At 45.0% G+C, this 26,591-nt stretch overlaps 1 protein-coding gene across 1 annotated transcript; it reads left to right on the top strand.

The window, feature by feature from the left end:
* The first annotated feature begins 5,141 nt into the window (after positions 1 to 5,141).
* Positions 5,142 to 26,591, top strand: STOML3 (stomatin like 3). Its single transcript, XM_012811343.2, has 7 exons — positions 5,142 to 5,193; positions 17,071 to 17,174; positions 17,255 to 17,327; positions 21,093 to 21,175; positions 21,851 to 22,054; positions 24,825 to 24,959; positions 26,367 to 26,591. Exons 1-7 carry the CDS (start codon positions 5,142 to 5,144, stop codon positions 26,589 to 26,591), a joined length of 876 nt encoding a protein of 291 aa, XP_012666797.2.

The following is a 26,591-nucleotide window of genomic DNA, read 5'->3' as shown; positions in this document are numbered from 1 at the left end:
CGGGCGCCTGTGGTCCCAGCTACTTGGGAGGCGGAGGCAGGAGACTTGCTTGAGCCCAGGAGTTGGAGGTTGCTGTGAGCTGTAATGCCAGGGCACTCTATCCAGGGGGACAGCTTGAGGCTCTGTCTCAAAAAATAAATAAATAAATAAATAACTGGGACTTAAGCTAAAATGCTTTTGCACAGTTAAGGGTATCATAAACAAAGCAAACAGCCTTCAGAATGGAAGATTTTTGCATAAAAATCTGACAAAGGCCTAATAACTAGAATCTGCAGAGAACTCAAATCTGCGAGAGATTTGAACAGAAACTCCTCTGAGGATGACTGACAAATGGCCAATAAACACATGGAAAAAAATGCTCATCATCTTTAATCATCAGAGAAATGCAAATCAAAACCACTCTGAGATATCATCTAACCCCAGCAAGATTGCCCACATCACAAAATCCCAAAACACCAGATGCTGGCCTGGATGTGGGGAGTAAGGAACACTTTTACACTGCTGGTGGGATTGCAAACTAATACAGCCTTATTGGAAAGAAGTATGGAGAATCCTCAAAGAACTAGAAGTCAACCTTTCATTTGACCCTGCAATCCCATTACTAGGTATCTACCCAGAAGAACAGGAATCATTTTACCACAAAGACATTTGCACTAGAATGTTTATTGCAGCTCAATTTATAATTGCCAAGTTGGGAAAGCAATCTAAGCGCCCATCAACCCATGACTGGATCAACAAACTGTGATATATGTCTACCATGGAATATTATTCAGACTTTAAAAAATACGGAAACTTTACATCTTTTATATTTACCTAGATGGAGGTGAAATACATTCTTCTTAGTAAAGTATTGCAAGAATGGAAAAATAAATATCCAATGCACTCCATACTAATATGAAATCAATATATAAACAATTACATGATCATAAGAACAATAAAAAAAAAATGTAGTCCTGTCCAGGGGTATAAGGAATGGGGGAGGACATTTGACAGAAGGAGAGAGGGCATGAGGTGGGATCTAATGTGCGCACACCGTGAGGGTGTATTACAAGCCCCCAGAGTGAGGGGCTCTCCTACAAATGGAACTTTACCCTGGAGGTGAAACCCTAAATAAAAAATTGTACCCTCATATTAATTTGAAAAAATAAAAAAATCACTCAAAAAAATAAATAAAAATGAAAGAAAAGTCAATGAAATCAGAGAACTTCTTTAAAAAAGGGAATGTTTTCCTAAGGAAGCAGCAAAATGTCCTGGAACACAGGGTACCTATTAGCAGGAAATGATGGTGGCTGATGTCTGGCTGAAGGATGTTCTGGAGCCAGGAGCTTAGGAAAGAAGAAAGGTCCAAGGCTAGCTTGATTGTCCCACGAGAGGGTCTGTGCTCCAGGCTCTGCATCCAGGGAAAAGCAAATACACATGGATAGAGGGATGGATGTCCTGGGTGTCAAGAGTGGGAATAGAATCAGGCCTTTGAAAACGTAGCCCTCCTCACGTCTGGTCTTTCAGTAGTGTCGGGCTTAGTACAACCTTGGTGTGGACACACACAGAAAAGCCTGCAGTGAGGAGCACCGTCTGGCAAGTCCCCACCCCAGGGATTGTCAACTGGGGTGCCACGTCACACTGGTGTGTCCTCAGAAGAGCTCAGATATGCCGCGGAAATTTTTAAAGATCATTAATCAAATTATTTTGGAGGAAGTTCAAAGCACAGTAAGTGTATTCTTTTTTAAAACTCTTTTTATCAACACAATTTAAGTGTGCTGTGGAAGTTTATAGGCTCAAGTGTACTGTGAGATAAGAAGGTTGATAAACACTGGCCACCCTCACATGCCCATGATAAAGGGCAGAAGAGTCCTTTAATGTAGTCCTCAGATGGTTAAGAATCTGGGCCTGCAGCAGGTGTTTTATAGATGGAGATGGAAGGAACTTGAATCGGGCTTACATTTTCTTTTTTTTGAGACAGAGCCTCAAGCTGTCCCCCTGGGTAGAGTGCTGTGGCATCACAGCTCACAGCAACCTCCAACTCCTGGGCTCAAGCGAGTCTTCTGCATCTGCCTCCCAAGTAGCTGGGACCACAGGTCCTGCCACAACCCCGGCTATTTTTGGTTGTAGCCATCATTGTTGTTTTGGTGGGCCCGGGCTGGATTCGAACCTGCCACCTTAGGTGTATGTGGCTGGCACCTTAACCATTTGAGCCACAGGAGCCAAGCTGGGCTTACATTTTCTTTCCTGAGGCCCCACCGCAGGGCTTCAGCCAGTCCTAGGGGCTCACTGCTTGTTGAAACCACTTTTGCTTTCTAGGCTGAGACATTTGGAATATTCTGTAGGCAGAAGCAAAACAGTTGCTTAGTCATCTTCCAAAGGGATGTTGTACCTGTAGCAAGTACCCTCGAGGCCCTTTTCAAACAGGCCCCAGGGAGCAATTAATGTTTTTGTTGTTTTAAATCTTCCACCTCACTCAGTGACTGGCAGTGCTGGTGGGAGGGATATTTGACTAACAATAAAGACAAATGTATTTAGAAATAAGCTAAGCCAGCGTCTTGAAGACACTCCACTGTATGACTGAGGAGGGTAGGTGATTCAAACGGAAAGGGGCTTCCAGTCCTCGGCAAAGGTTGTCTTTGGCTTGGTCACGAGAAATGATGGGAACAGGGAGTCTCTCTACTTCTCTTTCCATGAAAGATTAGTCAGAGAGTGAGTGAGGATAATGTGGAGATCAAGTGTGTCCAGGAAGCAACAGGTTGAAATTTATGTGCTGACAATACAGAACAAGTGTTCAAGTTTATAGCAAACTGGAATAGCCCCAGCCCAGGGAGAGGAGAGGGTCAACACAAAATCCACCTCTAACCCAGCTTGCTTTCCCCTGAAGCCAGTGGAAAGGGAAGCATTGTGAAAATTAACCTAACGTGCCCATTTTAGAGAGAAGTTAATTGAGTCCTGAGAAAGACATGCCATTTGTGAATGCCAGCCATTACTCTGAGTATTTCACGTGTGATATTTTATAAGGTTTTCACATAGACAGCTCCCTATTATTATCCCCATTTTACAGATGAGAAAAATAAACAGAGAGGCTAAATAACTTACCCAGTGTCACACGCCGGTGTAGGACAGAGCAAGGATTTCTTTACATCCAGGCAGTGTGAGCCCAGAGCCTGCACTCTCGCCCAGTGTTCCAAGTCAAGCTGTAACACGGGATGTTGAAGAGCAATGCCCGGGAAAGTGCCCTGGAGCAGGCAGAGGCTGACCTAGAGTGTGTGTGAGTGTCTGGGTTCACCCTGTTTCCCGCCTCCTCCCCTGAAGCTCTGATATTCTGTATGAATTCTCATCATTACACACTGTGGATGGCAGCCATGGTTACTAACTGCAACTTGAGTTTGTGGAGAAGGAGATTAAGATTATCAAGGATTTGGCAAAAGTAACCCACAATCTGGGCAATTTTTAAAGATGAAGTTCCTAAGAAGAAAACAGTGAGGTTGTTGGAGAAGTAAACCTAGGAAAGACAAGGTGACAAGGAGAGAGCAGAGAGTTCTGTGTTGTTTAGCAAAAAATATGATACAATCAACACAGTAATGGGCAAAGGAAAACAAAATAGCATTCCAGGTGTGGGCGTGAGAGAGGTGAACATCAGAAAATTATGTAAGTGGTGTTTTCAGTATTGGGATGAGCTCAAGATTGTCCTTCATCCTCAGTGGTGTGATGAAAGAGGGGATCCTAGGACAAGACCCTGAGGATCTGGGTCAGCACAGTGGCTCACGCTTGTAACCCCTGTTTGGGGGGAAATAAAGTGTTACTGGAACACAGCCATGCCCCTTGTTTCTGTATCGTCTGTAGCCACTTCTGCACCACACCTGCAAAGTTGAATAGTTGCAACAGAGACCATATAGGATCCAAAGCCTAAAACGTTTACTTTGTCCCTTTACAAAATGTGTGCTAACCCCTGGCTTATACTGAATTTCCAGAAGAGTCACTTGGTTCAGTATCACTCACCACTGCAGATGCAGCATTAAAAACAATGCTAGTTTTCATGTTCAATAGATATTTGCCACATGAATGATTTGCCAATGGTAACAGTTCACAAACCCAAAGCCCTTTCTCAAATCCAGGCCCTTAGGATTCTTTGTTTCTCAGACAGAGTCTCCCTCTGTCACCCTTGGTAGAGTGCTGTGGCGTCACAGCTCACAGCAACCTCAAAGTCTTGGGCTTAAGTGATCCTCTTGCTTCAGCCTCCCAAGTAGCTGAGACTACAGACAGTCACCAAGTGACCTGGCCAGTTTTTCTATTTTTAGTAGAGAAGGGGTCTTGCTCATTCTCAGGCTAGTCTCAAACCCCTAAGCTCAGGTGATCCACCTGCCTTAGCCTCCCAGAGTGCAGCTGAAATTTGGTTGGCTGGCTTTAGTTTGCTACGCCCTGGCCTAGGGGAAGAAATAGAAAGAAGCCAAAAATTATGCATATGATAATAAGTGCAAAGGCCCCGTGGCAAGAGGACACATAAAGCTTTGGAGGGACTGATAGAAGACCACGGGGCTGTCTTTGAGAAAGTGAGGGTCACATCACCAGTGAGGAGGGAGGGCAGACTAGCAGGGTCTTGTAGGACACTTCAAATTTTAATCTTTACCATACTACACATCAGCAGCATTGGATTATTTTAAGCAGGATGGTGACACAATCAGGTGTGAATTTCAAATGATCACTCACTGCAGCGTGTAGAATCCACTGGATTCAATCTCCTCATCTGAAGCATAAGGGTGGCTAGACTTGCCCTGTGTTACAGACAGTTCCTGTGGTGAACAAAGCGGGTGAGCCACGCAGACGTACTTTATAAAGTACAGATGACACAGAAAGTTGCCTAATGGTATTTTGCAGGAAGCAATGCCACTAGAAGATCACTTTTTTTTTTTTTTCAGATTTTCTCTAACTAACAAAGGCTGGCTGGGCTCAAGAAAGAAGCCTTTTTGTTTGTGTTACCAGGCTCCCCTCACCAGGGTAACTACTCCTGGGAGTTTTCACTAAAGAGAAGGAAGTCCTCTCACTCTCACTCTGTCTCCACTCCCCTCTCCTAAGATCATCTGCGGTGCTACCTTGAGTCTGGGCTTGGCTCCAAACCCATGAAAATTTGACAAGTGTAAAAACTTCTTAAGAATGAGATGGATTCTGGGGTGTCTTCACCTGAGAAGCAGGATAAAGAGAATTTGGTGGGTGAGTTCCTTTTTCCTGTCGGAAGAGCGTTTTACACCTGCAGCATGTCCCAAAAGTCCCCCGTAAACTCGCTCTACATAGCCAAAGTGGGACATGGTAGCTAAATGTACCTTTATTTACAGAATATTCATCACAACATTCTACAAAATATTCTCTACATTGCCACTTCTTTGCAAAATTTTGTGATGAATATTCTGTAAATAAAGGTACATTTAGCTACAATTTCCCATTTTCTCTTTGCATGGCAACTTTTTGGTTGACTTTCAGGACACGCTGTATTGAGCAAAATAGAAGTTGGAGCATTATGACGAGTACTAGAGTGGTGAGGGATGTACTTCCTGAAATTGGCTTTCATTTCATTTAGAGCCCAAGATTTTGGATTCACTGACTGTACTGGTTTTGTTTGCTTCTTGAACACTAGGCTATAGCTTATTTTTCTTTTTCAGTTTTACATAGTGTTGGTGTTTATTTTTGCATTCGTATTTTTAGCAAAGATACTGTAAACAGCCTGACTTTTCCCCATCTTCAAATACCATCCCATGATGCTAAGATTAAAAAGAAAAGTTGGCTTGAGCTGTATCATGCTTGATGGTACAGAGAAGGCAAGAAAAACAAAACACAGCCGTAAGTACAACTGCCATCCTCAACAGTCACAACTGTGATGTATCACAAAGCACTCTGCTTGTATTTATCACTTAAAATCTCTCAGTAATTCTGAGGAAGGTCCTCTTCTGATCTCGTTTTGCAGATGAAAAAGCTGACTCTTGGGGAGTTAAAAAATCTTGTCCAGGCTCGGCGCCTGTGGCTTAAGTAGCTAAGGTACGAGCCATGTACACCTAAGGTGGTGGGTTTGAATCCAGCCCGGGCCCGCCAAACAACAATGATGGCTGCAACCAAAAAAATAGCTGGGCGTTGTGGCAGGCACCTGTGGTCCCAGCTACTTGGGAGGCGGAGGTGGGAGACTTGCTTGAGCCCAGGAGTTGGAGGTTGCTGTGAGCTGTGAAGCCATGGCACTCTACCCAGGGGGACAGCTTGAGGCTCCATCTAAAAATAATAAAAAAAAAAAACTTGTCCAGAGAAACACAACGATGCTGGTGTGCATGTGTGTGTGTGTCCGTGTGACCGTGTCCGTGTGACCTAACCTGTGCTCTGTGCCTTACCTTGCCAAAGAAGCCAGAGTACAAGGGAGAAACAACACATTTGGCATTGTTAATTTGCAAAAGAAAAAATACATTTACAGATATTTATCTGAATTGGGAAGAAAACTTTTTTTTTTGCGACAGTCTCACTTTGTCACCCTTGGTAGAGTGCTGTGGTATCAGAGCTCACAGCTACTTCAAACTCTTGGGCTCGAGTGAGCCTCCTGCCTCAGCCTCCCAAGTAGCTGGGACTATAGGAGCCCACCACAATGCCTGGCCAGTTTTCTATTCTTAGTAGAGAAGGGGTCTCACTCTTGCTCAGACTGATTTGGAGCACAGGCGATCCACCCACCTCAGCCTCCCAGAGAGCTGGAATTACAGGCACGAGCCACCCATGACCAGAAACTTTTTCTCAAAATAGACAGAGCAGCACTGACCTGCTGGCGGCAGTAATTACATCGTGTAGTGATGCGAGTGGGAGGTCTCTTCAAGAGTACCCTTCCTTATCTTTTTAGACAAGAAGTTTCATGAGACAAGCTGATTTCCAGTTTAACAGGTTAAGACATCAGCTGGGTGGATGGCGTGATTGCGGCTGTGTCATCAGGGAAATATTTGAAAGTACTCATGAGTTATCTTGGTTTTGATTTTTTTAATACAATGAATAACTTGCATTAAAGAAGAATGAACAGAGCTGGAGGTCACATTTTATAAGTGATTTCCTGCGCTTTGGGCAGTATTTCCCTAGGCGTTTGGCATTTATGAGAAAGGACGTGTGGACCATTCTCTGAGATGTGTGGGCTAGGTTTGGCCTTGTTCCCCTTCAGCTCAGATACATTAAAGGGACAGTGTTATTCAGTACCTTGGGCAGTATAGAACATGTCATTGACAAATGGCGAGGGGATTATATGAGTAACAGTCCTTGTTATCACCTCCACTGGGAGCCTTACGTGGTCACAGTGTGTGGCTACTGGACAGTGCCGGCTCCTCCTGACTCCAAGCTCATGACATCACACAGGTACATACGGGTCACCTGTCGGGGAAAGAGTGTCCAATCTTTTTTCTTTCCTGCTGTGTATCGGAAGGCAAGAGTTATCTTGGGACACGCATTAAGTACACAGACACTAACAAAAGCTGACTGGCAAAGGGCACAAACAAAAGGTCTGTACATACTTCTGGTGAAATGTGACCCCACAGATAAGCCAAAAAGTCCTCACAAGATCAGCAGGCAGCCCAGAGGCTGTAGGTTGGCCACCTCTGCTCTATACCATGGAAATGCTGTAAGGTAGGGCTGCCCTCCACAGAGACCTGGTTGGTAGACTTTTACCAGAGCTCTGCTGCCTCTGAGCTTCTGACGTTCTTTGCTGCCCTCTTGTTTCTTTCTTCCCCTTTTTAAGGGTTTTAAGAGATTGAGTCAGTCAGACTCTAGATGGCCTAAATCTTAGATGCTCTTCACAAAATTCATATTCAAAAGAATGATTCTGAAGAGCTTGTTCAAGCCCAGATTCCTGGGCCCTGTCCCTGGAAGGTCTCAGGCTTTAGGTCTGGGTGGGGCTCAAGCTTTTGCATCCAAACAAGCTCCCTCCCCGAGGTGGTGAAGACTGCCAGAGTCAGGGCACCACGGGAGCAGCGCTAGGCTCCTTCTCAGCAATTCTGCACTTGTCTGAACAGTCTTTCTTTCTTTCTTTTTTAAAATTAAATCATAGCTGTATACATTAACGCATTTATGGGGTACAATGTGCTGATTTTATATATAATTTGGAATGCTTACATCAAACTGGTTAACACAGCCTTCACTTCACTTATTATTGTGTTAAGACATTTATACTCTACACTTAATAGATTTGACATGTACCCTTGCAAAATGCACCATAGATGTGGTCCCCTCCCATGACTCTCCCTTCATCCAGCCTCCCCCCTCCCTTCTCCTCTCACTCCTCTTCCCTCCTTCATCCTGGGCTATAGCTGTGTTTTATCTTTCATATGGAAGTGTGGGTGATTATATATTGATTTCATAATAGTACTGAGTACAGTGGATACTTTTTCTTCCATTCGTGAGATACTTTACTAAGAAGAATATGTTCCAGCTCCATCCCTGTAAACATAAAAGAGATAAAGTCTTCATCTTTTTTTTTTTTTGAGACAGAGCCTCAAGCTATCCCCCTGGGTAGAGTGCCATGGCATTTCAGCTCACAGCAACCTCCAACTCCTGGGCTTAAGCGAGTCTCCTGCCTCTGCCTCCCAAGTAGCTGGGACCACAGGTGCCTGCCACAACGCCCGGCTATTTTTTGGTTGCAGCTGTCATTGTTGTTTGGCGGGTCCGGGCTGGATTTGAACCTGCCACCTTAGGTGTACGTGGCTGGCGCCTTAGCCACTTGAGCCACAGGTGCTGTGCCCCATCTTTTTTTTAAAACTAAAAATATTTCTTAACGCAAGCTGTGTGGGTATTTTAGAGAAAAAAGCAGGAGGGCAGATGAATTACAGGGAATGAAAGGATAGTGTTCACCCCTAGGGGTTCACTCTAGGGTTCCAGTCTGATGCTCAAAGTCTTTGATTCTCTAGAGAAAGAATCAGGAAGTTATCTTCACAGGATTGAAGGTGAGTACAGAGAGAGGGAGAGAGAGTTGGTAACACTCATCCTCACACCCAGGGAGCACGTGGTTCCCGCTCTTTACACTTTTTCTTTTTTTTGCGGTTTTTGGCCAGGGCTGGGTTTGAACCCACCACCTCCAGTATATAGGGCCAGGGCCCCACTCCTTTGAGCCCCAGGTGCCGCCCTCTATACAGTTTTTATTTTCCCCTGGGGAAGCAGCTCCTTTTTCCTGCTGTGGAAACCCAAACCATTTCTTTAAGTGTATTATTTCACCTAAGCCTTAGGGCTAGCTGTTACTGTCATTATCATCAGCTTCAGCAGGTTTGGTGACTAGTGAGTTGTCCCCTCGCTGTCAGGTGGAGGTGACTGAGTTAGAGCAGGCTGACAGGCACGGGGCTGTCCTCTCGTCCCTGCTCTCGGCTGGCTCCTGCCTCCTCAGGGGCCGGCTCTGCCCAAGGTTCCCCCCTCTTCCCGAGAATGCTGAGAATTTCCCATTTGCACAACTAGCCTGATCTTACATATTCTGGTCTTTATTTACATGATTGCTTGAGGTACAGGTTGGGTACCCGTTATCTGAAATGCTTGGGACTAGTGGTGATTGGGATTTGGGATTTTTTCAGAATTTGAACATCTCTAATCTGAAAACCTGAAATCTCAAATGTTCCAATGAGCATTTCCTCTGGGCATGACCTTTGAACCTCATGTCGGTGCTCAAAAAGTTTTGAATTTTACAGCATTTCAGATTTCGGATTTTCAGGGATGCTCAACCCATTAGTATAATGAATAGGCAGCCGAGCACACGAGTCTTAAGTGTTTGGTTTGCGAGACTGAATGTATAAACAGACAATGACTAGATCGCACAGGCCTCTTGTGGCCACCTGCCCAGGAAACCAGCTCCTTCACCTGCAGTGAACCCCCAGGACGCCAGTGGGTGGGACGCAGCCTGGCAGGAAGCCAGGTTGTCATCTCCAGCACCCATCCTGGAAGCCAAACAGTAAGTGCTGTGAGGATCCGCCTGAACTGGCACAGATTTGGTTAATAACGGCAGCTTCCCTAATTTTCTCCCTGTTTCCAAGTTTGGACCAACCAGGGAAAGCCAAATGTGCCCTCGCTACCCAATCACAGAGGACACGCAGCTCCTGGTGGCCACTGCGGCTTCCCCAACCTCAGCCTCCCGTTTCTGTCGCCTCTAAGGCCTTCCCACTCCTCTGCCTGCCCTCCAGTCTCTGCCAAAACAGAAGTGATGTTGGCTGACTCCCTTGCACAGCAGGTTCAGAATAAACAGGTTTGCTTTTCTGACTTGCTTTGTCTTTATTCATGGGTCAGCCTGTGTGGTCACCACCTATATCAACCTACAGAACACACCAGCACCTCAAAAGTCCTTCTGCTGTCCCCCGCCTCACCCCCCAACCACCAACAGCCCGGCACCTGGCAAGGCCTGTGGCTTTTACCTCAAACATCCTAGCATTGTTGTTGAATGGACTCACACGGGGTAAGACAGATGGCACGGTACATAAAGTTTGACGTGGGGCCAGAGTACATGCTCTTTGTAAGGCGTAACTTTGCTCAGGGTTATATTCATGAAATTCACCTGCAGTTTGTAAGTGACAGTTTTGTCTTTTTTTCTTGCCGAGTAAAATCCCTTTGTGTGAACATCCATCAGCTTTATTGACCTGTTATACTCTTACTGGATTTGGGCCACACTTTATCTCTTCTATTTTTATTTATTTATTTATTTTGAGACAGGGTCTCACTATGTCACCCTAGGTAGAGTGCCCTGGCGTCACAGCAACCTCTAACTCCTGGGCTTAAGCAATTCTCTTGCCTCAGCCTCCTAAGTAGCTGGATCTACAGGCGCCCACCACAACACCCGGCTATTTTTTGTTCCAATTGTCATTGTTGTTTAGCAGGCCCGGGCAGGGTTCAAACCCTCCAGCTCTGGTGTATGTGGACAGCACCCAACCCACTGAGCTACAGGCACCGAGCCTCTTGACTTTTATAAGTAAAAATTGCACTGAAGATTCTTGAATCTGCTTTTGACTGTCTTCGGCACTCATTTCTTAGGCATTACTTAGAAATTGAACACTAAGTCATTAGGTAGCTGTATGTTTAGCTGTTTTTTTTTTTTTTTAAAGTGACATAGTGACATGATAGAGTTTGTTGACCGGGAGGAAGATTGGTTAGCACGATGAGCCAAAGAGGGTGAACAGAAGAGAGGGGACAGGTCCTCTGGTGGGGGGAGGGGTCCAAGTGGGAAGTCCCCTGGGTTTAGCTTCAGTAGATATGTCCAACTAGTTTTTCAGGTGACTGGCCCAATCTGTACTTCCAGCAGCACATCTGGGAGCTCTTACTGCTTCCTGACCTCACTACAATGTGGTATTATCAGTCTTGAACTTTTACTGTTCTGGTAGCTGGGTCTTAGGATCTTACTGTGGTTTTGACCTTCATGGCCCTGGTGAATAATGTACATCATTCTATTTTGATAGTTTTAAATAACCAAAACAATTACTTCTGCTAAGACTGGATATGACTATTAATGTAACACAGATTTGTGGTCAAATATTTTATGTGGTATTGATCTAATGTTTAAATACTGTTGACTCAGCCAAAGTTGAGAAGTATGTGACTAAGTCACCCAGGCTGTCTTCATTGCTAAATTCATTACTAATTATGTCATTCAAGTGAGGCTGGCAACTTGGAATATTCTCTTCTACTTCTTGGCCTCACACAAGTAAGCAGTGGTGCTTTGCACATTTACCTCGGGCCCTAAAGGGTCTGTGAGTCTCCTCTGATGCAAAGAGCTGTGTCTAAGCACCAGGAACAATGCCCAGAGGCAGGATCCTTACCTGGGAAGCTTGGTTTTGTCTCACTGCCTAAGTCAATAAAGGTAGACAGAAATTACTGCTGGTTTGTGGAACTTGTGGGAGCCACCTTACTTAAAGAGATTAAGATGATGATGACGACACTAACAGGAAATTTTCAGGCTGCAAAATGAAGGGATGGCTTGGTTTTCTCAGAAGTCTGGAGTTCCTGAGCCTCTCCCGCAGTGGTCCTGGGCTGCTGGTCCCTTTGCAGATTAAAAGGAAAGTGCCCACTAGATATTCTACAGTTCTTTGTCTCACCCAGCAGCAGCGAGTGGCCACTGATACACCAGCTGTCGGCTTCTTAGAACTTAATCTGTTACCACATCTCGCTGATGTCTCTTTCCCTCCTAGATTTGAACTCTTGAATGCAACCTCTCCATCTTATTCTCCCTCGTATTCTCAGGTCTGTCGCAGTGCTTGGCATGTAACTACTAAAATATTTATTAAATGAATGAATGAGAAACCAGCGCATCTGTCGGGGGTGGGAAGATCCCGTTCTCTACGCGGAAGTGAGCATGGAATAATGGAGTATGGCTCTATGACAATTGTCCACAGAAAATACATATTTTTGGATTTTGTTAAAACAAGAAATTAGATGTGGTCAGGACTCAGTGACTAACAAAGAAATTATGTAACCCCCTTTCCCGTCTATCATCCCCTCTGAGCCCTGTGTAGGTTGAAATGAAGGCAGAGTGGGGAACATCCAGAGATCCTCCAACAGGATCCCAGTGTATCCTTTTGGTCCAAATTGTAATCCTCAAATCCAGTCTCAGCACAGCATCCCGGTTCTAACTACAGGCGGTGTGGAGAGAGGGGAAGGCTGTCTGAGAGATTTGCTTACTTGGAAGCTGCCAGCACTTTGTGAATCTTCTCCCCCCCCCCCCCAGGTTGTGCAGTGCTCATGAAGCTGAGCTGGGAGCCTGCAGGGAGGGTAACAACTGCACTCACAGCCCCTTTAACTGGCGGCTAACGAGAACCCCGGGCTCCATCAATTCCTTTAGCAGCAGCCCCAGTGTGACTGGCACGTCTTGGAAGACTAACCACACCGTCATCTCTGGCTTCTCTCAGCATGTGTAGTCCCCAACAGAGGACAGCTTCACACATACGGTAACCACGAAAGGGCTTGCTGGAACTCTGGAGGAGTGCAGTAAAGTCAGGGCAGTTTTCTCTGGGACAGACACGTGCTTGTGAAGCTGGTGTTAGGGCTGTGGCTACCCAGAAATTGTGAATTGAGCAGCTGTATACATGGAGTACAGACGTACTCCAGGGCTTAGCTCTGGTTGAGTAGAGCTGGTTCCTTGTTGGGGTCCAAGCTGCCTGTGCATGCTGCATCCCTGAAATCAGCCCAGAATACCCCAAGGTTTCTGAATACCAAATAGCAAGGTGTCTGGGTGGAGGAAGCACCCAGAAGGTGGTGGGGACTGGCTGCCTTCTCCACACTTTTATCAAGACTTTAGGAAAGTGCGTTTGGCCCAGTGAGACTCTTACAGGCAGTCATGACAGTCTTGTTTGGGAAAGCAGAGTGTTGGCAGTGGTGACCACCAGCACAGCAGTAAGTAAGCAGAGACGCAGGTGTAGGCAGGAAGAGCGCACAGCAGCTGAGAAGAACGAGGCAGGTGGGCGCGTCGCGACCGGCACATGTGAGCCAGATCTTAATGAAGAAACTTGGTGGATGCCACTAATCACAAAATAAAATCTACACATCAAAGCCAAGTGTTTTCTGAATGTAGATACAGGCATATAATTACAGAAGAATGGGTCTGAAGTGTGTGTACAGGCAGTAACCGGATTACAAACAGGATAGGTTCTGTAAGCGTGCTCTTAGGCTGAATTTGTATGTAAGTTGGAGCAGGAACATTTGCCTATAACCTATAACAGCCTCCATTTATAAGTGCAAGTTGTATGTAAATCAGATGTTTGTAACTTGGGGACTGTAGTTGTTGGGCTGTTTTTTTTTTTTTTTAAGACAGGAGCCTCCAGCTGTCCCCCCCATAGAGTGCTGTGGCATCACAGCTCACAGCAACCTCCACCTCCTGGGCTCAAGCGAGTCTCCTGCCTCAGCCTCCCAGTAGTGGGGACCACAGGCATCTGCCACAATGCCCAGCTATTTTTTGGTTGCAGCCGTCATTGTTGTTTGGCAGGCCCAGGCTGGATTTGAACCCGCCACCTTAGGTGTATGTGGCTGGCACAGCCCTTTGAGCCACAGGTGCCAAGCCAGGCTGTTATTAATACTAAAATCACTAATATAGAAAACACACCACAGACGCTGTGAGACTGCACCAGCTGTCTGTCCTTAAGGATGATGGTCTGACCCCTGTCAGTGTGGACTGAGGCTTTGCAAGGGAATTTAAACTACAATGTATTCAGGTAAGCCTTTATTGTCCAGAATATATTTTTATGTTTATTTACAGTCTATGAAAGAACATTTGAACTCAAAAGTTTTTAACATTAAATACCTATCTAAAACTTAGATACTTTTCACCCATCAGAATGTAAAGAGGCTCAGTGCCTGTGGCTCAAGTGGCTAAGGCACCAGCCACATACACCTGAGCTGGCGGGTTCAAATCCAGTCTGGGCCTGCCAAACAACAATGATGGCTGCAACCAGAAAATAGCCGGGCATTGTGGTGGGCGCCTGTAGTCCCAGCTACTTGGGAGGCAGATGCAGGAGACTCGCTTGAGCCCAGGAGTTGGAGGTTGCTGTGAGCTGTGATGCCACAGCACTCTATCCAGGGGGACAGCTTGAGGCTCTGTCTCAAAAAAAAAAAAAAAAAAAAAGAATGTAAGGAGACTGGAATTATCTAACAAAGGGAAAGACATGTGGAAACAGGCACATGTATGCTATTTGTAAGAGCAGAGGTTGGTCCAAACTAGGACAGGTATATACTATTTATCAAAATTGTAAACACTAAGCCCTTTGACCTACCATGTCCACTGCCAGGAATTTATCCTACATAATCGCACAAAAACATACATTTAAAAGCATACAGGGTGACACCTGTGGCTCAAAGGAGTAGGGCGCCAGCCCCGTATACCGGAGGTGGCAGGTTCAAACCCAGACCCAGCCAAAAACTGCAAAAGAAAAAAAAAATCATCATAACACCGTTTGCAAAAGCTTAGAACACTCCTAAATATTCCTACATTTGACTCAGTTCTCAAAGAATGAGCAGTGGTGAATTGGATATCTGGGGCTGGCTTTGAGGTGGGGTCATTCACTTAGTGACCTCTGTGGCAGGACAGGCAGTGAGAGGTCAGTCTCCACCTTCCAGCAGAGTGGATGCTGAAGGCATTAACAAGACTGAGGCAGCACGTGCTATTCGTGGGGAGACCTGGGGAGACCCAGGAAATGGAATTAGTTCCAGTACTTGTGAATGAAGAGTGTGAATCAAGTGGGGGGTCCCTGGCGTGAGAATGGGGTGGTTGTGAAGGTCAAGAGAACAGGAAGCAACAAGAATTGAAAAGGAGGTAAAATGGTGACTATTTAGAATTCTAAAATAAAAGGGTTGGCCAGACATGCATGTTTTACAAACAGAGAAATTATATAACTGATGAGATCAAAGCTGTACAATTTTAGATAGGATTTGAACTCAGTCTCATATTATTATGAGGAGGCAATATTCATTAAGCCAAAATGCCTTTGCTAAAATACTTCTGGATAATAACATATTATAGAAAATTTGATGAAAAGTCAGAAATATCAAATATCAAGGTTTGACAAGTCCCCAGAATACTTACCTGGCTGTAAAATACATGGGTCACTACAAAAGTTTTTTTTTTTTTTTTTTGAGACAGAGCCTCAAGCCATCCCCCTGGGTAGAGTGCCATGGCATCACAGCTCACAGCAACCTCCAACTCCTGGGCTCAAGCGAGTCTCCTGCCCCAGCCTCCCAAGTAGCTGGGACTACAGGCGCCCGCCACAACGCCCGGCCATTTTTTTTTTGGTTGTAGCCATCATTGTTGTTTGGCGGGTCCGGGCTGGGGATTTGAACCCGCCACCTTAGGTGTATGTGGCTGGCGCCTTAGCCGCTTGAGCCACAGGCGCCGAGCCGACTACAAAAGTTTTGAGACAGACAGTGTTATGTCTATTATTTCACTTCCAAGAAACAGTGGACAGCGTCCTTCCTGACTCGGTCATGCAAGTTTCACCCTGCCCGGTTCCTCGTGTTGCTGGGACAGCTTCACTTGCTTCCGTCCCTGTGGATTTTATGTTTCTTAATTTTTTTGTATCTGAAAACTTTTGTAATGACCCACGTAAGAATAGAAATCTGATAATCTGATGATTCTGGTGCAGATCACCTTTTATAAAGCTGTATTTATTTACTTATTTTTTTAACTTTGGATTAATATAAGGGTATTTATGATTAGGGTACGTTGTTTGCTTTTATTAGGAAAAGTCCCAGTTATATTTGAGTCCTTCACTGGGAGGTATGCCAGACACCCCCACCTTGCATCTGTTCAGTGAGGGGTTACTGAACCCCTCCCCCTTCCTTCCTCTCCGCTTCTTGAATTTTATTGTGTTTTTCCTCTGGTATGAGCCTGTAACTATCTGCTAGTTTCAAGTTAGTATTGAGTACATTGTTTATATGCTTGTTTTTCCATTTTTGAAATAACTTTACTAAGGAGAATGTTCTTCAACTCCATCTGGGTAAATAAAAAGACTTATGAAAAGTCTACCTTTTTATGGCTGAATAGTATTCCCTGGTATACAGTGGAATACTATTAATCCATTCACGAGTTGATGGGCATGTGGGTTGATTCCATGTTTTGGCAATTGTGATTTGAGCTGCTATATACATGGAGTACAGATGTACCTGAGGTAAAATGATTTTTCTTTTTTACTGTGGATACCTAGTAATTAGATTGTGGGATCAAATGAAAGATCTACTTTTATCTCTTTGTGGAGTCTCCATACTTCTTTCCAAAAAGGCTGTATTAATTTGAAGTCCCACACCCTCACTGACATCTACATTTTGAGAAACCTTGTTTCATGTGTTTTGAGTGTAACAATGACCTGTGACAGCCCTGTATGAAAGTGGTGGTAACTATTCCTGTTAATTGCTATGAGACTCTTCTTGGACAGGACAGGTCAACTCTAATTTCTAAACCCCCGAGTGCCTGAGTAACCCTTGGTGTGTGTGTGTGTGACTGCCTTCGCGGGTGCGGGCGGATTTGGGCTTCCTCCTGGGCCTGTCCGGCTTGCCTGCGGCCTGAGCCTCCTCCCAGCAGCCGGCAGGCTTCTCTGAGAACTGCACTGCTCACAGATCTGCTTCCTTCTCGTTGCCCAGGCATTAACAACAGGGGACTTGGCGTGTGTGGCTGGATTCTATTCTCCCTGTCTTTCCTGCTGATGATCATTACCTTCCCCATCTCTATATGGATGTGCTTAAAGGTAGTATCCTGGGAAATAAATTGAGCTCTTCCCGTAAACTGATGAACCATTAAGAATAAAGCTCTCCCTTGCTCTCTCAGATCGTTAAGGAGTACGAACGCGCTGTGGTATTCCGACTGGGACGCATCCAAGCTGACAAGGCCAAAGGCCCAGGTAGGACACTGGCTGGCCCTGCCATGATCAGGAGCACTTGTTCCTACCATTGCCACCTCTGACGTTGTCCCTGGGGCTGACTGTGGAGGTCAAAGAAAAACTACTGGGAGCTGGCGGGCTGGCCTTCCTGTGCAATAGGAGGAAGGTGCCCTATTATGAAAGCCAGTGGCAGGGACCACCAGTTTGACCTTTTGGAGATGTGAACCTGTTTCCTAACCCTTCCTCTGAGAGGTTCAGAAAATAAGCAAAGGAACACTGAGTCTTACCAGGGCCACTGGGAGAGTGGAGAGAGTAAATGGTGATTGTTCAGGGAGGTATTCCAGGAGCTGGGTTTTGATTCTCTTTGGAAAGGATAATGGAAAAGCAGAGGGTAACTGCCTCTCATGGCAAGAAGATTAGTATAAAGACAGAGCTGGGAGCCATGGTGCAACTCCTGTTAAACCTCCTCGTTTTGAAAAGGAAGAATCTGAGGCCAACGCAGGTGTGATGAGTTACCTAAGATTTCCTTGCACCTTAACCTTGAGGTAAAGGTAAGTTTTCAAACTTTCTAACACCCAACATAGTATCAATTTCCATCCAGTATCTACAACCTTGGAAAGAACAATATTCCAAGTTAATCATGCTATAAAAGGATTTTTTGTTGTTGTTATTTTTGGCAAGGGGTGGGGGTGGGGATGTAACTGCCTGGAAGTTAGATACTGATTTGACATTCAGAACTGTTTTTAGTGTATATTTTGCTGAACCACATGAAATTGCTAGCATTTGTTTTGGCTCAAAAATGGTGTTTTTTTTTTTTTTTGGTGGTTAATTCTAATATTCTTGAAGGGAGGTACTATCAAAAACAGCGTCTTAGAAGGCTCCTGAAAAACAATATAACACTTGCTTTCTCCTTCCTTTTATGGTTTATTTGAATAAACTGTTCTCTCTGCAACTGAACAAACTGTGGGGGCAGAAACTTTCTATGCACTGCAGAGCTCTGTGTGCTCTGGACCATGACCGATGGGAGGCTCCCAGGTGTCTGTTCCATGAAAAGAATATGGGAAACTTCAAAAGGAAAAGCTTTTCATCTTACTTGTCTAATTTCATGAAAAACTTAAGAAAAAGAGGGCAAGAATTTACTTATTATGGATGTTCTTAAAAGTCGGGCAAAACAAAAGTATTAGCATCATCCAACCGCGGTAAAACAGAACAAAGTTGACCCTTTCCCAGTTATGTTCCATCTGTTGGGTCAAAGATTATAAGTTAAAATTAAGTTGGATCCGGGAGAAGCAGAATAGCCTTACAGGACTCTAGAGAAAAGCATGTCTCTTTTAAATGATTTGTTCCCAGAAGATTTAACTGTCAAGAGTCCCAGGATAACAACTCTCGTCATACGTGTCTCTGGGGTGAAGAAGTTACCTCACAGCGTCACAAGGAGCAGCGGGAAGCAAGCCAAGTTGCTAAGGGAAAACCTCTCCACTTTTGCAAGTGGCCGATTATCTTTAATAATAAAAGGTTTTTTTTAATAATAAAAGTTTTAATACTTCAAGAGCAGGCACTTTGTAAGCACTAAATACACACCTGGCTCTGTGGTTAGTACTTTATTTCAACATCATGTTAAATCATGCTTGATATTCATTACTATCTGATATGTGTTAGGTAACTGAAGCTCGGAAAAGTTCCCAGGTCCTAAGGCTACTAAGTGGTAAGGCAGGGACTTAGCCCCCTCCAGTTCTACAGGCCATGATCTTAACCACAGTGACTTGGAACCAAAAAGAAAAGTGAACTGGGCAGTAATTCTTACCACGAGTGAGAGGAAGGTGTAGAGATCCAAAGAAAAAGCACCTTTAAAGCATTTTCTACTGATATTCCCAGCCTTTACATGGTGCTCACCCCCAAATTTGTTTCTGTTTTGAAAGCAAAAGCAATAACACAATACCTTTTTTTTTTTGACAGAATCTTACTCTGTCACCCTAGGTAAAGTGTTGTGGCAGTGTCATTGCTCACAGCAACCTTAGACTCTTGGCTCAAGCAATCTTCTTGCCTCAGCCTCCTGAGCAGCTGGGACTACAGGCACCCACCACAAAGCCCAGCTCGTTTTTCTACTTTTAGTAGAGATGGAATCTCTGTCTTGCTCAGGCTGGTCTCAAACTCCTGAGCTCAAGTGATCCACTCACCTCGGCCTCCTAGAGTGCCAAGATTACAGGTGTGAGCCACCAGCGCCTGGCCTCACAACACCTTTAGTTGTTTTGTTTTGATGTAAAAGAAGGTTTACTTTATTAATTTTTAATATATCTGGTCATTTGGAAAGAATAAAAGGAGAGAAAAATGTTTAAAACTCATAAGGTAGGCTGGGCGCAGTGGCTCATGTCTGTAATTCCAGCACTCTGGGAGGCCAAGGCAGGCGGATAATCTGAGCTCAGGAGTTTGAGACAAGCCTGAAAAAGAGTGAGACCCCATTTCTAAAATTATAACTGAGCCTTGTGGCAGGTGCCTGTAGTCCCAGCTACTCAGGAGGCTGAGGCAAGAGGATTGAGGTTGCTGGGAGCTATGACGCCACAACACTCTACTTAAGGCAATGAAGTAAGACTATCTCAAAACAAAAACAAGAACAGAAACCAAAAAAAACTTCATAGGGTTTACAAGGTGTAAATCTTTAACCAATTGGCCTACATAATAGAAGAGAGAGAATCAAGAGAAGGAAAATAGAAGCTCCAAGAAATGAACAATACTGATGACCAGCAAATAAGCCACCAGCATTGCAGACATAATAAAGTGTCCTCAGACAGGCCTGAGTGTAGTTATGCTTGAGAATTCATTGCTAAGTAAAATTTGGGGGTGTTAGGTAGACAATCATTTCTTATTTTTAAAGAAAATAAATAGAATAGTAATTAGAGACAGATGATGTTTTTGAATGAGCAGAAGTGTTTTGCTGGCAGTTCTTTAGAAATATACCTGCACAGATAGGATTAATGTCCTCACCACCCACAAAATCAAGAACGGGAATGCAAGGCCTTACAACACCTTCCTGATAAACAGAAAGGGATTAGTGACCCACGTTGCTGACCTGCCTTGTGGCTCTGATCTTTGAAACTCTTGCAGTCAAGAAAGAATATTCACCAGAGGAATGTTCAGGATTCTCAGGGTGCTCAAGAGAGTCATCTTACACCCATCCTTCTGCTGCCTAGCCTGAACCCCGTACTTCTCAATTCAGAGAGAAGTAAAAGTCTTTGCAATTGGGAATGCTGTTGTACTTGAACTAGAACATGGCTCCGAAGAAGCCGGGAATTCTGCAATATGTTGGGGGAATATTTGGGGAATACTTGGGGAACCTGAGACCTTGGGAATTCAATAGTCCTTCAGTAATATCAAAATGACAGAGAATGCTGGCAGGCAACTGATACGCAAGGCCAAAAGTCTATTACTTGAATATTGTATTTAGGCACTTTTATTATTTGGAAAACTCATTTCCAAACTATCCTCTATAAATAATATCAAATTAGACACTTGGATAAGACTAGCTTGTTTTAAAAATAACATTTAAAAATTAAATACCAAGAATCTTTAGCTTCCTACCAAAAGACTTTAATTCCTAGGCAACCACTTTTCTTTAGTCACTGACAAATAGGAAGAAACCATTTCCCCAAAGTTGTATGTGTTCATATTGAAGATCATCTGAGAAGCATGCAGAGCCCAATGACAATGATGTACCCCGCAGCTAGGAGACTGCTTGTCGTCACTGTTTTCAGTAGGGCAAGATTTTAAACACATTTTTTTCCCTCGTAGGTTTGATCCTGGTCCTGCCCTGCATAGATGTGTTTGTCAAAGTCGACCTCCGGACAGTTACTTGCAACATTCCTCCACAGGAGGTACTGGTGGTTAAAGATGTATTACCAAAAATAAAACCCGCATCTTCCCAGTACATGGGGGATCACAATCTTACGGAGTATTGTTAAACTGGATAGGGGGGCCTGAACTGAACACCTCAGGGACCTGCTTACACTGCCCCAGGTGGCCCCTGTTCTTGCCAAATGAGACTAAGGCTATGGGCAGGGGCTGAATTGCTGGGATGGGCCTCTCTATAAAGGTACGTCAGCATTGCCTTCCTGGAAGACAGAACATGGTCTCTGGTGTCGTCTATGTTTCCAAAGCGTCACTGCTCCACCAAGTCTGTTAAAAACTGAAAATCAGAAAGATGACAGGCATCAGGGAAACGAGTGTTCTACCTCTGTGTAGAAGACACGAGGTGGTCAGATGCTGGAAAGGTTCTGCTACTACGTTTTAAAGTGGAAGTGCCTTCACTCACCATGGAAAATCCTGTGGGATGTGAGATTCCTCTAGGACAGAGTTCCAGGGGAGGTGGGACTACACCCCGTGGAGGAAGATGATCTATTCAGGCCAGGGCGGGTTTCAGGTGGCTGCAGCTGATGCTCGACTGTAGCTGATGCTCTCCTTCCATGCGGGAAGGTGCTCAGGCTGGTGTCACTCTGTTGATAGCTGTGAAAGTCACCAGCCTATGTCTCTGCCCTGTTCTTGCTCCACAGATCCTCACCAGAGACTCTGTGACCACTCAGGTGGATGGAGTCGTCTATTACAGAATCTATAGTGCTGTCTCGGCAGTGGCTAACGTCAGTGAAGTCCACCAGGCCACGTTTCTGCTGGCTCAGACCACTCTGAGAAATGTCTTAGGGACACAGACCTTGTCCCAGATTTTAGCTGGACGAGAAGAGATCGCCCATAGCATCCAGGTAACAACACCAAGAATTAATAGCATGCAACTCTAACTCATTCATTTTGTTATCAGTGGTAATAATTGCTTATCAGAAATCAGCAACAGGGCAGTGCCTGTGGCTCAAAGGAGTAGGGCGCTGGCCCCATATACTGGAGGTGGTAGGTTTAAACCTGGCCCCGGCCAAAAAGTGCAAAAAAAAAAAAAAATCAGCGACTCAAAGCAGCACCCATGTGCACACACTCAAACACACAGACAACTACTCTAAAGAGGGGAGCTTCCATCTGGGAGTTCATTGATCTAGAATAGATTTAAATAAATATCTGGGTGGAAGAAGGGAGTGGCTGAAATTGTGCCTCTCATCCATTTTCTTTGGAATTCAAACTGAGGAATTAACATCATACATTTTAGCCTTTTCTGAAGAAGTTAGAGATTAGATTTATTTTTAGTTTACATTACTTCTGAAGTGCAGTCATTTCTCTGGCAAACCGTATATTTCTACATTTAAGTGGAGTATAAAAGTTAGAAGAGAATTGATTTGAGACATGATGGACCTGCCATCTCTGGAAATTCTTACATCATGTCACCAGTATCACTAATATCACTAATATCACAATGATATTAATAGTACAGGTAGTCTCTGGGTTACCAATCAGATAGGCTCTGTAGGTTTCTTTTTAAGTGGAATTCGTATGCAAGTTGGAATAGGTACACTTATCTATTACCTGTAATAGCCTCTGTTTGAAAGTGTGAGTCCTACTTCAGTCAGATGTTTGTAACCCAGGGATTTATTGCGATAGCCCCCATTTGTAAGTGCAAGTTGTATGTCAGCTGGATGTTTGTAACTCGGGGACTATAATAATAATTATATTGATGAGGATGCAGCAGGTATCAGTCTCATCTCCTGAACATTAGTTTATGGACAATCCACACTTCCATATTTCCTTGAATCAACTGCATTTTGATTCTGGCCTCCTTACTGTAAGTTGGGAGGAAATTCAACTTTCGTCCTTCCTGTTCTCCGCTCTCGTCCTTGAGGTAAAGGCCCCAAGCTTTTACGAGGCAGTATTGGGTCTACATGGCAACTCCCTGTATTGAGTTTGACAACCCATTTACTCCCCCCACAGCCAGGTAGCGCCTCCTTGTGAGGTCCTGCAGGGGCCACAGAGAGGCAGGGGGTCACTTGCCGGGTGGGAGGAGGAATCTCTGTGCTCCAACCCTTTGGGGGGCTGTCCTTCCTTCTGCTCTCACTCTTTCTAGATGTCTCCTTTCTCTCCAGGTTAGCAGCCAGGTGTCCTCAATGGTTTCACATTTTTACTAAGGACAAGAATATCTTTGGCTTTAGGCTGTTTCTGTTCTAAAAAACATGCATTGCTATTTGGTTAAAAGTGTCTGGCTCGGCGCCTGTGGCTCAAGTGGCTAAGGTACCAGCCACATACACCTAAGGTGGCGGGTTCAAATCCAGCCCGGGCCCACCAAAACAACAGTGACGGCTGCAACCAAAAAATAGCTGGGCACTGTGGCAGGCACCTGTGGTCCCAGCTACTTGGGAGGCAGAGGCAGGAGACTTGCTTGAGCCCAGGAGTTGGAGGTTGCTGTGAGCTGTGATGCCACGGTACTCTACTCAGGGGGATAGCTTCAGGCTCTGTCTCAAAAAAAAACAAAAGTGGCTATAAGATAGAGACCAAGCAGAGCAAGATAAATAATATTTCAAAAAGAACCCAATAAGGCTGGTGCGGTGGCGCATGCCTGTAATGTTAGCACTCTGGGAGGCTGAGGCAGGTGGATTGCTTGAGCTCAGGAGTTTGAGATTAGCCTGAGCAAGAGCGAGACCCTCTCTGCCAATAGCCGGGTGTTGTGGTGGGCAACTGTAGTCCCAGCTACTTGGGAAGCTGAGGTAAGGGGATAGCTTGAGCCCAAATGTTTGAGGTTGAGGTTGCTGTGAGCTGTGATGATGCCACAGCACTTGACTCTGTCTCAAAAAAAAAAAAAAAAGAACTCAATAATAACAATGATTACTCATTGCTAGGCGCTGAGAGACACATGTATTATCTACAGATTTCATGACAATCTGAAGGGAAGACTTTTATAGGTAAGGAAACTGAGAACCAGAGAGGTTAAAGCAGCGAGCCTAGTGATTCTCAGCTGGAAAGATCAAACCTGGGGTAAAAGTCAGCTTGAGCTGAGAAACCCCTGCATTGCTGAAGGCTCAGTATCACTGACAACAAATGCAGGGGATACACTCACATCTAGCCGGGAATCGGTTCCTCCCAAGACAGCGATAACTGGGGTGCTGCTGCACAGCGGGGTGCAGTGAGAGGACCTTGGGTGTGCCACGAAAATGTTTAAAGATCATCAATTACATTATTTTTGGAATAAGTTCAAAGCACAGTAAGTATATACTTTTCTTTCTTTTGCTCTTCTTTCCTTTGCTCAACATCATTTAACGGTGTGGCAGAAGTTTAACCATAGATTCAAGTGTGAAGCACTGTCCAGTGGGATGGTCTGGGGGGCAGGTCCTGTTGGTAGACGCCCTAGTAAAAGGTCTGTCAGATTTTATTCCTGAATTCTTCGTGAGATTCACTTTATGTTCCAGAAGGTGGGCAACAAGAATGTTAACTTCTATTCCCTTCCCAAATTCTCTCACTTCAAATGCTACTACATGCAAAAAAAAAAAAAAAAAAAAAAGGAAAAGGAAAACATTATCTTGTCCTGCAAGTATAAAACATGTCAAAAACCTACACCACATACCCTATCTTCTGATCATCTTTTTTCTGATTTGTAAACAGACTTTACTGGACGATGCCACTGAGCTGTGGGGGATCCGAGTGGCCCGAGTGGAAATCAAAGATGTCCGGATCCCCCAGCAGCTGCAGCGATCCATGGCGGCTGAGGCGGAGGCCACGCGGGAGGCCAGAGCCCGGGTACGGGGTGTGTGATTTCACGTGGAGGGCGAGCCAGCTGGTGCTGGGGTGACAGGGACAGAGCTTGAATGGGAGATGGGGGCCTTCACTTATTTTATTTTTATTTTTTTGGAAGGAAAGAGTTTCTTTTTCACAGTTTTCACAACCTTTTCACAAAGGTTCTCACTGAGAACCTTTTTGAATTAAAAGGTAACAATAAGCAAGGCTGGGCTCCGTGGCTCACGGCTGTAATCCCAGCACTCTGGGAGGCCGAGGTGGGTGTACCATCTGCACTCAGGAGTTTAAGAGCAGCCTGAGCAAGAGTGAGACCCTGTCTCTACCAAAAACAGAGAAAAATGCCCAGGCGTTGGGGCCAGTGCCTACAGTGCCAGCTACTTGGGAGGCTGAGGCAGGAAGATCTCTGGAGCCCAGGAGTTTGAAGTTACACTGAGCCACAATGAGGCCACTGCACTCCAGCCAGGGTGACAGGGCAAGGTCCTGTCTCAAAAAAAAAGCAGGGGTGATTCAACAGAACCCCAAATGTAAATGCACCTGCCCCTGGCCCTGAGTGTTCATAAATCTGTTGGATCTATGGGCTTCATGCCTGTGTGGACAGGTCTCCTGAAGTATGGGAAACCAGCTGAGATCAGAATCCTCTGTGCAGCCTTTTGGGAATCCGATGGGTGAGCGGATAAAGGTGATTCTTTGCCCTCATCCTTACTCATATCTGGTCTATCTGCTCAGCCCCAGCAGCTTCCAGGCAGGGACTTGGTGGTGACAGGTGAGAAATCACTTCAGCACATGTGCAGCAAGGCCCACCAGTGGGCCGGCTGAGTCCTTGAGGGTGCTCCTGGGCAGTCTGAGAACTGAAACCAGAGTAAAGTACTCATAAGGTTTCCAGTGAGTTTCCTAGGACTGGTACTCGCTCCTGTGTGTAATCAAGAGCTGAGAGAACAACTTACTTTGTGAGAATGAGACTAAGGTGGCAACTAAATAAAGTAAGAACATCTCCTATGATAAGTAAAAAAACTACAAAAAAAAAGAAACCAGTGAGAGGCTTTGAATTTCAGCCTTCTCTGAAAGCAAATGCAGAAAGTAGTGGGTCTCTATAGTGCTTTAAGAACATTAGTAGGACAGACACCAAGTATTCCTTTGAATTAAAGAGAGTGCTTTTATTTTTGTTTGAAAATGAAATCCAGGGACTTATAATTTGTAAAACATCTCTCCTCGCTTCCCACAATCACCTCGAATTTCCCTAATCACATTAGAATGTGAAACTCTTATCCCTGGCAACTAAGTAGATGAAACTCATGGCTGTGTGCGGGCAGGGGGTTGGGGGGTGGAGAAGTGTCAGTACGACTCAGAAAAGGAGAACACTGACCACAGTCAAAAACTTATTTCTGGACTCTTTTATTGCCTTCATTTTAGGTTGTTGCAGCAGAAGGAGAAATGAATGCTTCCAAATCTCTGAAGTCCGCCTCCATGGTGCTGGCTGAGTCCCCCATCGCCCTGCAGCTGCGCTACCTGCAGACGCTAGCCACGGTCGCCACCGAGAAGAATTCCACCATCGTGTTTCCTCTGCCCATGAATATACTAGAGGGCATTGGTGGTATCGGCTGTGATGACCCCAAGAAGCTCTCCAACAGAGCCTGA

Source organism: Otolemur garnettii, unplaced genomic scaffold, assembly GCF_000181295.1.
Source record: "Otolemur garnettii isolate 467f Iridium unplaced genomic scaffold, OtoGar3 scaffold00154, whole genome shotgun sequence".
Lineage (NCBI taxonomy): Eukaryota > Metazoa > Chordata > Mammalia > Primates > Galagidae > Otolemur > Otolemur garnettii.
This window is presented reverse-complemented; position numbering and strand designations above follow the sequence as displayed.